The 13041-nt window shown below is 38.4% G+C and overlaps 1 protein-coding gene across 1 annotated transcript in view; it reads left to right on the top strand.

Moving 5' to 3' along the window:
• Positions 1 to 13041, top strand: part of LOC132818347 (MAPK/MAK/MRK overlapping kinase-like) — a 135819-nt gene that overhangs the window by 68893 nt on the left and 53885 nt on the right. The window contains exons 5-7 of the mRNA XM_060829286.1: positions 2063 to 2141; positions 3617 to 3665; positions 9529 to 9707. Of these exons, the coding sequence (XP_060685269.1) occupies positions 2063 to 2141; positions 3617 to 3665; positions 9529 to 9707 (307 nt within the window). The remainder of the gene's footprint in view (positions 1 to 2062; positions 2142 to 3616; positions 3666 to 9528; positions 9708 to 13041) is intronic.

The following is a 13041-nucleotide window of genomic DNA, read 5'->3' as shown; positions in this document are numbered from 1 at the left end:
AATAGGCAAAAAGTTGGCAAATGAAGTATAATATAGAAGAATGTGAAGTTGTTCGTAGAATCCCTACAGTGTGGAAACTGATCATTTGGCCAAACAAGTCTACGCTAACCCTCTGAAGAGTAATCTACCCCAGACCCAGTTCCCTATCTGATTACTCTACATTTACCCTGACTAATGTACCTAACTAAACACAGCCATCACATTTAACTGAAGAAATGTAGGGTTTCCTGATTTACTTTACTGGCAATTAATTAGTAATATAATTGAAGGAGAAACAGACTATCAAAATTTCAGCTGGCACACTCTCTAGCATTTTTGAAACTTCTTTATGGTGTACTTACAGGGTTTCCTCAAAGAGCATAAGTAATCTGAAGTTTACGTTCTTCAGACCTGTCAATGTGTTCTTATCTTTATTTAAATATTAAAACAATATGAAGTTATAAAGCAGTGACAACTGCATTTATTTACCATGTGACTTTGTATAACTCAGGAAACTTAAAGCATTTACTGTGAAAAGCAACTAGGTTCCATGCAAAAGACATAAAATCCCAGTCGTTATTTACAATGTTTGGTACTTGCTTGTGCTATACAATATGCATTGAGCCGAGAAACTGAAAGAATCATCTCATTATCAGTCAAACAACAATTTTATACCGTCATGTTTCTGGTAGGTTTGTGCCCCAGCAGAATATCAGGGCCAATGTATTTCTATGCCACTAGATGTTTTTATATATTGATGTAAATAAAGGAGGATGTAGAAAAAAAGACATGATCTTATTTAATTTCAGGGTAGGTTTCAGTATGACTGGTGTCCTCAGATTTTTGAAGCTGGCAGCAGTGAGTCTTATTTTTGAGGCAAATGCTTGGAATACAAAGCCAAGCCTCCAGTATAAAGAACAGAAAGGGAGCCTTAGGTTTTTTAGTATTTGTTACAATATCAAGTGATATTATAGTCAGTATATCTTTTATTCAACAACATAGGAATGGCTAGTGGAGTTCTGTGACAAAGTTCTTGGCTGGTAGGCTATCGAATGAAACCGTAAAAGATGAAAGTATTGGTAGTCTGAACTGCTACTATACAAGGCATTGGTGAGATGACACCTGGAATATAATAACAATTTTAGTCATCTGTTTAAGAAAGAATGTTCTTGCTGTTGAGAGATTGCAGTGAAAGTTCACCAAATTGATTCCTGTGATGGCAGATTGATCTATGAGGAGAGATTGAGTGAAATAGATTGTACCCACTGGAGTATAGAAAAATGATGAGGGACCTCCTAGAAAGCTATGAAATTCTAGCAGAACTAAACAGGTTAGATGCAGGAAGAATGTTCCTGATTAGTGGGGAAGTCCAGAACCAGGTTTTATGGTTTAGGATAAGGGAGTAAACCTTTTAAGATGAGATGAGGAGAAATGTCTTTGCCCAGCAAGTTGTGAACCTGTAGAATTCCCGACAACAGAAAGTGGCTGAGGCCAAATCATTGTGTTTTAAAGAGCAAAATAGATATAGCTCTTGTGGCTAAAAGGATCAAGGGATACCGGGGGAGAGTGAGATCAGGGCATTGAGCGCGATGGTCAGCCATGATCATAATGAATGGTGGAGTAGGCTCAAGGGGGAAAATGGCTACACCTGCTCTGATCTTCTATGTTTCTACTAATCTCCTATTTGTTTTGAAATTCTCACAGTTCATTAATCATGCAGATTGTGGATGTGGGGATAACAAGATTTGTAGCACATTTCTAGTCATGGTCTCAGCCACTACTCTATACTTTAATAAATCTCAATATGGAATAGTTATTATCATGTCTGTCCTTGTGAAATATAAAGAAAAAGTCACTATAACACTCAGAAACTCAAAACTTAAAGTCACTTCCATTAATGACTCCATGCATTAGTTAAAATTGAACAGACCAAATAAAATAGTTTGACTGTGAAAAATAAATCAGCACATTCTATCTGTTTGTAGTTTTACTTTCCTTGGGAATGCTTTTGACTGCAGGCAAAATTATTGTTTAATAGCACAGTTGACTTTACTAAGATGTCCAACACTCTTTTTATTTACAGGGCGGAGGAACCCATTGCCTGAAGGTAAAATAAAGAGTTACATGTATCAACTATGTAAGTCCCTTGATTACATGCACAGGTAAGGAAAGTATATGCAGTGAAAATAGGTATCATAAATATTTTCCAGCCAATAATGTTAAGCTAAGTGGTAAACTGATATAGAAGGTATACACACATGGGATCCAGGGTAACTTGGCAAGTTAGATCCAAAATTAGCTTAGTGGTAGCAGACAGGGTCGTAGTTGAAGGTTGTTTATGTAGTGTGACTGGAGGCTAATCCCTTATGCTTAATCCATGAATACTTGTGGTATATAAAAACAATATAATTTAGAGTGTGGAGCAGATAATAATTAAATTTGTGGATGACACAAAGTTTGGCTAGGTTGTAAACAGAAAGTAAGAAGGTCTTAGGTAACAAAGAAATAAAAATGAATTGGTCAGATAAGCAAATCAGTGGAGGATGGAATTTAATCCTGAAAAGTGTGACATGATGTTACTTCTTCCAAAGTGCAAGACAAGGAGTACTAAATGAATGGCAGGGCACTAGGAACCTCAATGTAACAGAGGATGGTTAAGAAGCCAAATGGGAAGCTTACCTTTTATCAGTTTGTGGCATAGATTATAAGAGCAGGGATATTACACTGGAAGCTGTACAAAACTTTTGTTAGGCCACAGTTGGAGTACTCTGTACAAATCCGGCTGCCACACAGTGGGAAGTATGGGTTTACGTTGTAGGGTTGCAGAGGAAATTTGTGAGGATATTGCCTGGATGGAGTGTTTTAGCTATGAAGAGAGACTGTATAGGTTTGGTTGTTTTATTTTAAACCTGTGGAGCCTGAGGAGAACCTGTCTGAGGTGCATAAAATTGTGAGGGCTGTAGATAGGTTAGATAGAACAACTTAGATCAAGGGTCAATAACAAGGTGATATAATTTTAAGGTGAAAGCCAGGAAGTTTTGAAGGGACTAAGGGAAAAGTTCTTTTTGACCCAGAGGGTGCTGGGAATCTGGAACATAATGCCTGAGTGGGTAGTAGAAATGGGATATCTCACAACCTTTAAAAAGCACTTGGATGAGCACTTAAAATTTCATAATATTCAAGGTTGTGGGCTAAATGCTGGAAAGTAACATTAGTATAGAAAGGTAATTTTTATTTTAGTCAGTGCAGACTCAGTATGTAGAAGTGCCTCTATTGTATGACTTACCTCTGTTTGCTAATTACTAAGCAATTAATTTAAGATGTTCAAATTAATGAATGCTTCTTGTGGCACAGTGGTAGTGTCCCTACCTCTGGACCACATGGTCTGGTTTCAAATCTCCCTGCTTCAGTGGTGTGAAATACTCTGTCTAAAATAATTTTAAATTTTAGGATTGTTGGATGGATTATAGTGGCAATAATCTATTCAAGATATACATGTTCATTGTAAAACAAAAGTATCTCCACTGATAACAGTTGATTGTTATATGAATGGTATAGTGATGAAATTGCTGAGAGAATTAGAAATGAAAATCATGGATCAACTCATTTAGTTCACCAAAGCTTTTATTCATCACAGAAATGGGATTTTTCACAGAGATGTAAAGCCAGAAAACATTTTAATTAAGGTAGGTTTTTTTAAATAAATGTGATTCAACTCTCAATATTACAGAGTAGTGGGATTTCTTTGTAAATTCGTTCATGGGATGTGGGTATTTTTGTCCAGACCAACATGTGTCTGTCCCATTTGCTCTGGAGAACGTGGTGGTGAGCTGCTTTCTTGAACCGCTGCAGTCCATATATTGTATGAACACCCATAATTCTTCAGGAATGGTGTTCTAGAATTTTGACTCAATGACAGTGAAGGAACAGTGATCTACTTCTAAGTCAGGATGATGTGCAACTTTGAAAGAACCTGCACTTGCTTCACACGCTCTTTTATTTAGTTTGTAGGCTTGAAGATGATGTCAAATATGCCATTGATCATTCTTCAGACCATTCTGCTCTGAAGAAGGGTCACCAGACTCGAAATGTTAACAACTCTTTTCACTCCACGGATGCTGCCAGACTTGCCAAGTTTCTCCAGCAATTTCTGTTTTTGTTTGAGTTACTAGACGTGTTCAAAGTCTGTCCCATTTAGCATGGAGGCAGTGCCACACCTCAGGATGGGAGGGACTGGGTCACCACAACAACTGTATGATTGTCACTCCTAATTAAACTGTCATGAACGGACCAATCTGTGACACAGATTGGTGAGGACAAGGTCGGATAAGTATTTTTCTGTCTTAATGGTTGCCTCACCACCTGGCACAGGCACAGTCTTGCTATGCCCTCCGTTACATGGTGATTTATCAATCCTAGCTGTGTTACCAGGGGAATGTACTCAGGCTCTTGACTGAGAAATAGAGAAGTTTAAATTGAATTAGCATGCATGAACTTTTGAGATTAAGGTGGAGTAGAGGGAAGTTTATTCTGTATGTGCAGCATATGCAGACTAAAATTGCTTGTCACAAACATGAGATGTCACTTTCACAAGCACAAGAATCGGCATTGTATCTTTGCAAAAATTGAACTATATGGCTTGCAAAATACAAAGAAAAACATTGACTAATTTGGATTAAAATTGAATTAGCTATGATGCTGTAATGTAAATGCGTTGATATATTATATGTTGAGACTTTAAATCCTTGATAATGTGACAAACACATTATCTAAACTGGTATTTGGGGAATAGTGAATGGACTAGGTCTGGATGTTTGCTAAAAAGTACATTGGAATTTGACAGTGCAAGAATTGCAAGATACCTTTGGAACTCCAGGATGCATGTTGGGGATGGTATAATGGTCCAGTCCAAATATATCACTGGCATCAGAAAGAGTCCCACAGAATCCTATCATATGATTTTCCAGTCTCCTCACAGCAGATAATAGTTTTTCCCAACTTTACAATGATAGATATCCCTAATGCAGGTGTTATCTTTGCAACATAACTTTGTCTTCTCCAAATGAAAAGTGATGGGCTGAACATTAGAGATTCAAGATGGATTAATCTCAGATTTTTCATCAGGTTGTTCAACTATGCAGACTCCTTTGGTTTTTTTTGACACCATGTGACACCATATTTATAAATGTTGCTATATAATTTCCTATTTCTTTAATTTCGGAGTATTTTGTGGATAGAATTACATGTATCATCCCTTTTTCTGTAACTTAAGTTTCTTTTTTGTCTGTGCCAGCTATGTGGGTATGAGCATGTATAACTGTGCTGGGCAGCAATTACATACGTAATAAAGCCAATTATGTGTCTCAAAGTAAAATTATTAGCCGTTAATCAGTTTGATTTACCAAAAGGAAAGATTTGCATAAATATATTCTTTCATTCTATTAGGAATGGCTACAGGTTGTTCAGTGTCCTGAGCACCACAGACTGCTGAGTCTTCCAGCTGTTATTGAGTGTTGCCGTGCCAACTTGATATTAATTATTTCTGACATATAAAACTATAGGTTTGTGTTCTGGGTATTAGACTTCTAAACTTGCTGACCACAAAATAGCAGGGGTTAGTCTAACTTATGCAGGAAAGCTTTCCATATGGAATATACCTAATGCTTAGTGCTCACTTGTTTGAAATTTCTAGTGCTGCTGGAGCCATGTAAAAGGAAGGTTACCTAAAAGGTAAGTGGCCAAGTGGAGGACGAAGAAATTCTGGCTCCTAAAATTGAAGACAGCAGAGAGCTGGTAATTCATTATAATGTGTAAAGAAAACGTAACTGCAGAAACAACAAAAAGATCCACTGCTACATAAATTTAATCTCCCTTTTTGATGGAAGGTGGAGAATAGATTTTACTGAATGAGAAGTGCAGTATGCTTGCCAGGTGGTGGATACCATGGCAAAGAATTGTTGTCATTTTTTTGAATTGCAGCAAAGACTCCATGAACTATGGAGGCCTAATTGTTTCTCATTTACTGAAACACTTTTACAGCTTTGTTCTGGGCTGTGTTAGCTTGACAGGTATGGAGGAATGGAGTTGAGGACATTCAAGCTGAAGGAGTTGAAGAATCCTGCAGATTATTCAGTCCACTGAACACTGCACAAAAACGCATTTTTGATGAGCTCCTTTTCATGCTTGACTCTCAGCTGGGAAGGTTCTTTTGGACTTGGGCTATAGATTATTATTTCAGTAGTATTGAAGAAACTGTGTTTGTTGTAGGTGTCTACAAGTCGCTGGATCTCCTGCAGTCTTTTTACCCACTATTTATTCTTTTATGTTGTGGGGTGTTTTTGCTATAGAATTCGCAAGTGAACATCTAAATACTCCATAAATGTTTGAGGATTTCTGCCTCTCCCACCCTTTCAGGAGGTGAGTTCCACAATCCCACCACTCTTTGGATGAAAGTTTGTTTCACTCTCACCTCATCTAAACCTCCTGTCCCCTTACCTTAAATCAGTCCCCTGGTTATTGATCCTTCATCAAGAGGAAATGTTTGTTCCCATCTACCTGTCTGTGCCCCTCATAATTTTATACATCTCAATCATGTTCCCCTCAGCCTCCTCTGCTCAATGGATAACAACCCCAGTCTATCCAATCTCTCTTCACTAGGTGATAAGGAAAAACCAAGAAATTATAGATCTGTGACCCTGACATCAGTGGTGGACAGTTGTTAAAGGGGATCTTGAGGGACAGGGTTTACATGTATTTGGAAAGGCATGGACTGATTTAAGGATAGTCAGTGTGACTTTGTAAGTGAGAGATCATGTCTCACTAACTTGATTACGTTTTTTGAGGAAGTAACGAACATGATTGAAGGCAGAGTGGTGGACATGATCTGTATGGACTTCAATAAGGCATTCAACGAGGTTCTGCATGGTAGACTGGTTGGCAAGGTTAGATCACATGGAATACAGGCTATGTAGACATTCTGATACAGAACTGGCTCAAATATAGGAGAAGGGATTGTGGCAGAGGGTTGCTTTTCAGACTGGAGGCCTGTGACCAGCATTGTGCCACAAGGTTCAGTGCTGGGTCCACTGCTTTTCGTATAATCGTGTATAAAAATGATTTGAATGTGAATATAGGAAGTAAGGTTAGTAAGTTTTCAGATGACACCAAATTTGGTGGCGTAGTGGACAGTGAAGAAGGTTACCTCAGAGTACAACGTGATTTGTTGAGATTGGCCATTGGGGTGAGGAGTGGCAGATGCGGAGTTTAATTCAGATAAATGTGAGATGCTGCATTTTGGAAAGCCAAATCAGGGCAAGACTTATACACTTAATGGTAAGTCCTGGAGAGTGTTGCTGAACAAAGAGACCTTGGAGTGCAGGTTCATAGCTCCTTGAAAGTGGAGTCGCAGGTAGATAGGATAATGAAGAAAGCATTTGGTATGCTTTTCTTTATTCGTCAGAGTATTGAGTACTGGAGTTGGGAGGTCATGTTGCGGCTGTAGAGAACATTGGTTTGGCCACTTTTGGAATAATGTGTGCAATTCTAGTTTCCCTGCTATAGAAAGGATGTTGTTAAACTTGGAAGGGTTCAAAAAAGATTTATAAGGATGTTGCCAACGTTGGAGAATTGAGCTTTAGGTAGAAGCTGAATAAGCTAGGGCTGTTTTCGCTAGAATGCTGGAGACTGATGAGTGACCTTAGAGAAGTTTAAAAATCATGAAGAAAGCAGAGTTTGCATTTTGAGTCCTGTGACTCTTCATCAGAACAAAGACCAGATATATCATTGCAGTCAAAGAGATTTTTCTTAGAAAAACTGTGCCTTCACTGCAAGCATTGGGTCAAGACAATGTCTTCTACACCTTCGCAGAGTATAGAGTGATCGTCAATCCCAGAAGGTTATTGTTAACAACCAAACTAGATAAATACAACAGTTACCACTGCAACAACATTCTCTGCGAGAAAATGAAAAAGCTGAAATAGTAACATCACCTAGGAATCAGCTGATACCAGAGGACCTTTAGGAGACCTAAATACTATGGAAAAAGTCAATGAAAAGGGGAATATTTGGAGAAATACAGTTGTCCCCTTCAGTGAATGCTTGCCTTGCTGTTGCTAGGAAAAGGTCAGTATATGTGCTGAAGTTAGGGTGAGAGGAGTAAATGATATTTGGAGACCAGAGAGATAGAGAACAATGCTTGGGCAGACAAAGGAATGGGTAATGGTCAGCCTGGGAGAATCAAGAGTCGCAAATGGGAACTAATAATAGATTACAATGGGGTGGTTGTGGTAGCAGCCCACATGATGACAAGGCCTGGGGATTGGGGGTAGGGATATGGAAAAATAACTCAGTATTGTGTCCTGAGACTGCAGGGTCCCCAAGTTGAAAATGAGTTGCTGTTCTTTCAGTTTGTCCTGATTTTTACTGAAGCACTGCAACTAACATGAGAGAGAGATGTTAGCCAGGGAACAGGAAGTTTCGGGTTACGTTTGTGGTCAGAGCTTAAGTGTTCTACAAAGTCGTTGCCTCTGCTTAATGTTAATTCTGCTATCTTTACACACTTGCTGTCAGATCTACTGATTTTTTTTCCAGTAACTTCTGTTTTTATTAGGGTCAATTTTGTTTGTTTCTCTGAAGCATGTGAGAAATAGATAAGTTCCGGGAAAAAGTAGTTAATTTTAATACTATGTGTGTACCCCTACACCACAAGGTCTGCAGCAGTTCAAGAAGGGGATTGGCTGCTTGAGGGCAAATAGGGATGAACAACAAAATCTGGCCTTACCAATAATTCTCACATCCCATGAAAGAAAAATACATATTTTTTAATGTCTTTAGAACCACCTCTTGGCAAGGTAGGTATGGACAATAAAATTCATCAGTCTCCAACACACCAATTCAGCCTTTTGTTGACTGAGGACCAAGATCTCAAATACAATACTAAGGTCATGGTTTATTGGGGAGCAGTGATCCCTGCTCTTCTGTGTTCTTTAGAGACTTGGATGTGAGCTGTTGTTTGAGCAATAAGGATTGATGTCCATCTAGAATTTGTGCTTCCCTGCGGAATGTGATTGGATAGTCATGTTTAAGAAATTATGAATAAAGTATGTTTTTGTTATGAAATGAACAGCTATCTTTTAAAATTGGTGGCTATGTAATGGTTTGGGTATTTTACTGAAATAAAATGTTAAAAAGAAAACTTCAAATGGTAACACGTGATTATTTAGTGAGTTTGATTACAATATTTAGAGGGAAATCGATTGAAAGAGAAGCTAGCTGTGCCTCAAATTAAAATTTATTAAATTATTAATACTCACTAGAATGGAAACCTGTATTTATATCATGATCAGTTCTGTTGGCTGAGGTTAGTCCCTTCTTCCATTTGGTCCCTTGGATGACTCCAATTTAGTTCAATAAAATCATTCAGAAAAGGAAATTGAAGTAGACAAATGAAGTGGATTTTATGATCTTTTCTGTAACTGGACAGTTTATTCTAATAGAAAGATGATATTGGTAATTATTCCATGTTTTAAAGATGCTGGGTTTACCTTGCAGCAAAACGTGCTGAAGTTGGCAGATTTTGGTTCGTGTAGGAGTGTCCTCTCAAAGCAGCCATATACAGAATATATTTCTACCCGATGGTATAGAGCCCCGGAATGTCTTCTTACAGATGGGTACTACAGCTTCAAAATGGACATCTGGAGCACAGGCTGTGTTTTCTATGAAATAACAAGGTGAACTTTGAATTCTACTGTTATCAAAGTATTATGTGATGTTGTTGAAAAATGTTTGTCCTAGACTAGAAGATGTAAGAACAGAAAAAGCCATTTGGCACATCAAGGCTTCTTTGCCATTCAATGACATCATGGCTAATCTGATAATCCTCAACTCCACTTGTTTTAACCCTTGATTTCCTCACTGGCTAAAAGTCTGCCTATTTCACCTTCGAATTAGACTCTAGAGTCTTCTGTGGTAAAGAATCCACAGAATCATGACCCTCTGAAGGAAGAAATTCCTCCTCATCTGTGCTGTAATTGGGCAACCCTGTACTCTGAGAATGTCCCCTCTGATGCCAGATTCTCCCACAAGTGGAAGCATCTTCTCCGCATCTACCCTGCCAAGTACCCTAAGAATCGTATATGTTTCAATAAGGTTGACTCGCATTCTTCTAAATTCCCAATGAGTACAAGCTCTCCTCAAAAGACAGTCCATCTATATCAGAGATCAACTTAGTGAGCCTTCTCTGTACTGTGTCCCTTAGAAAAGGGAACCAAAACTGTTCAGTTTTCCAGCTGTGGTCTAACTAGTGTCTTGTATAGTTTTAGTAAGACTTACCCTACTTTTATACTCTGTTTCCTTTGAAATAAAGGACAACATTTTGTCTGCTTTCCTTATACCTGTTGAACTTGTATGTTAACTTTTTGTAATTTATGCACAAGGCTTCGGAATTGTCTTCTATAGATTTCTGCAGTCTTCCTCCATATAAATAATATTCATCTCCTCCTCACACTTTCCTACAATACATTTCATGTGCCAAGTTTCTACTTAGTCACTTGACTTATCTTTATTCTTCTGCACACTCTTTGTCATTCCTGACTCACTTGCCTTCCCACCTATCTTTATGTTATCTGCAAACTTGACTGCTACATTTTTACTTTCCTCGTCCAAGTCATTTATAAATATGACCCCTGCATTGATCCTTGTGGTTCTCCATTCATTTTGGGTTGCCATCCTTTAAAATGTCCCTATCTCTTTGTCCAAATTTTCTGCCTTCTATTAGTTAGCCACTCCTCAATGTATGTTAATATATGACCTCCACAATCATGGGCTCTTATCTTATTGAATACCCAAATATGTTCTGGATGTAGATTTGCTCGCTGAGCTAAAAGATTGATTTTCAGACATTTTGCCACCATACTAGGCAACATCTTCAGTGAGCCTCCAGACAAAGCACTGCCGATGATTCCTGCTTTCTTTTTATATGTCTGGGTTTCTTTGGGTTGGTGATGCTGTTTCCTGTGATGTCATTTCCTGTTCTTTTCTCAGGGAGTGGTAAATGGGGTCCAAGTCAATGCGTTTGTTGATAGTGTTCCTGTTGGAATGCCAAGCTTCAAGGAATTCACATGCATGAATTCCTAGAAGCATGGCATTCCAACCAGAGTTCTATCAACAAGCACACTGACTTGGACCCCATTTACCACCCCCTGAGAAAAGAACAGGAAATGACATCACCAACCCAAATAAACCCAAACATATGAAAAGAAAGCAGGAATCATCAGCAGTGCTTTGTCCACAGGCTCACTGATGTTACCTAGTATGGTGACAAAATGTCGGAAAATGAGCTTCCAGCTCAGTGAGTAAACCACATCTAGAATCTCAACCTGAACTAGAAATCTTCTCAAAACTTGCTAACCCAAATGTGTGCTAATTTATACCTACTGGAAATCCAAATATATCACATTCCCTTCTTTCCCTTTATCCTGTTTCTTACCTCTTTACTCTTCATAAAGTCTTGCTGATTCTGCTTGATTATATTATGTGTTTTCAAATGCTCTGCTATTGCATGTTATACAGTGGACCCTACATTTCCCAACAATTGACATTAAGTTGACTGGCATGTGTTTTTTTTTAACCTCCTCTGTTTTTGAATAAAGGCGTTACTTTAGCAGTTTTCCAATTCTCTAGTACTTTTCCAGAATCTAAATAATATTGGAAGCAACTTCTTTTAATATCCCATGAAATTCAAGGGACTTAGTCTTTCACCCCAGTAGATTGTTTAGTACCTTTTCCCTAGTCATAATTACTTATTTCCTCTCCCATTTTTCCTCTTTAATTAAATGGTATTTTTAGAATGCTTTTAATATTTTTTATTGTGAATACTAATGCAAATTATTTAAACTTCTTTGCTGCGGGGGGAAAAGAAACCAGAGCATGCAGATACGGGGAGAACAGACAGTCACCCAAGGTGGAATCAAACCCAAGTCCCTTGCGCAGTGAGGCAGCAGTGCTAACCACTGAACAATCATGCCACCTTATGATACACTGTGATCAAATAGCCCATCATGAAAACTGGGTAACTGACAAAAAGGAAACTATGGAACCATATCTTGGCAGAATGAAGTTATGAAGCAATAACAACAATTTATACGGTGCTTTTAATGTAATAAAATAGCTGCAGCTCTTCACAAGAACAATAATGGGTGAGCAAAACTTGGTAGGTTTAAGTCATTATAAAATCATGAGGGGCATTGATAGAATAAATAGACAAGATCTTTTCCCTGGGGTGAGGGAGTCCAGAACTAGAGGGCATAAGTTCAGGACGAGAGGGGAAAGATATAGAAGGGACCTAAGGGGCAAAGTTTTCATGCAGTGGGTGGTGTGTGTATAGAATGAGTTGCCAGAGGAAATGCTGGAGACTGGTACAAATTACAGCATTTAAAAAGCATCTAGATGGGTTTATGAATAGGAAGGATTTAGAGGGATATGGGTCAAGTGCTGGCAAATGGGTCTAGATTAGATTAGGATATCTGGTCGGCATCAACGAGTTGGCCAAAGGGTCTGTTTCCATGCTGTACCTCTCTATAACTCTGTGTTTCCTGATTCACTATCATTATTTCACCAGTCTCATTCTCTAAGGGTCCTGTGTTCCCATTAGCCACTCTCTTTTTATGTACTTAGGTCAGTTTTATTGTCATGTATTTAAAGAAGCTCCTGCTGTCCATCTTGATATTACTTATAAGTTTATCCTCAAAGTTTATTTTCTTGTACAGTGCAGAAGTTACTTGTCAGCCCAAACCTGCATATTTTCCAGGTCTGGTTGTATTTTGACAATGGTGCTCCAGATCTGAGGAGTTGCAGATGGTGCTGATAATTGTGCAATCATCAGCAAACAACTCCATTTCTGATCTTATGATGGAAGGAAAGTTGTTTAAGTACTGAAAATCATTGGGCCTTTTGAGGAACTCCTGCAGTGATGTCCTAGTATGGAATGACTGACTGCCAACCATCTTCTTTTGTGGCAGTTATGACCCCTGCCATAAATGTTTGGCCAAACAGGAAGATACTGAA

Source organism: Hemiscyllium ocellatum, chromosome 8, assembly GCF_020745735.1.
Source record: "Hemiscyllium ocellatum isolate sHemOce1 chromosome 8, sHemOce1.pat.X.cur, whole genome shotgun sequence".
NCBI lineage: Eukaryota > Metazoa > Chordata > Chondrichthyes > Orectolobiformes > Hemiscylliidae > Hemiscyllium > Hemiscyllium ocellatum.
Note: the sequence above shows the minus strand (reverse complement) of the source record. Positions and strands in the feature narration are given on the sequence as shown.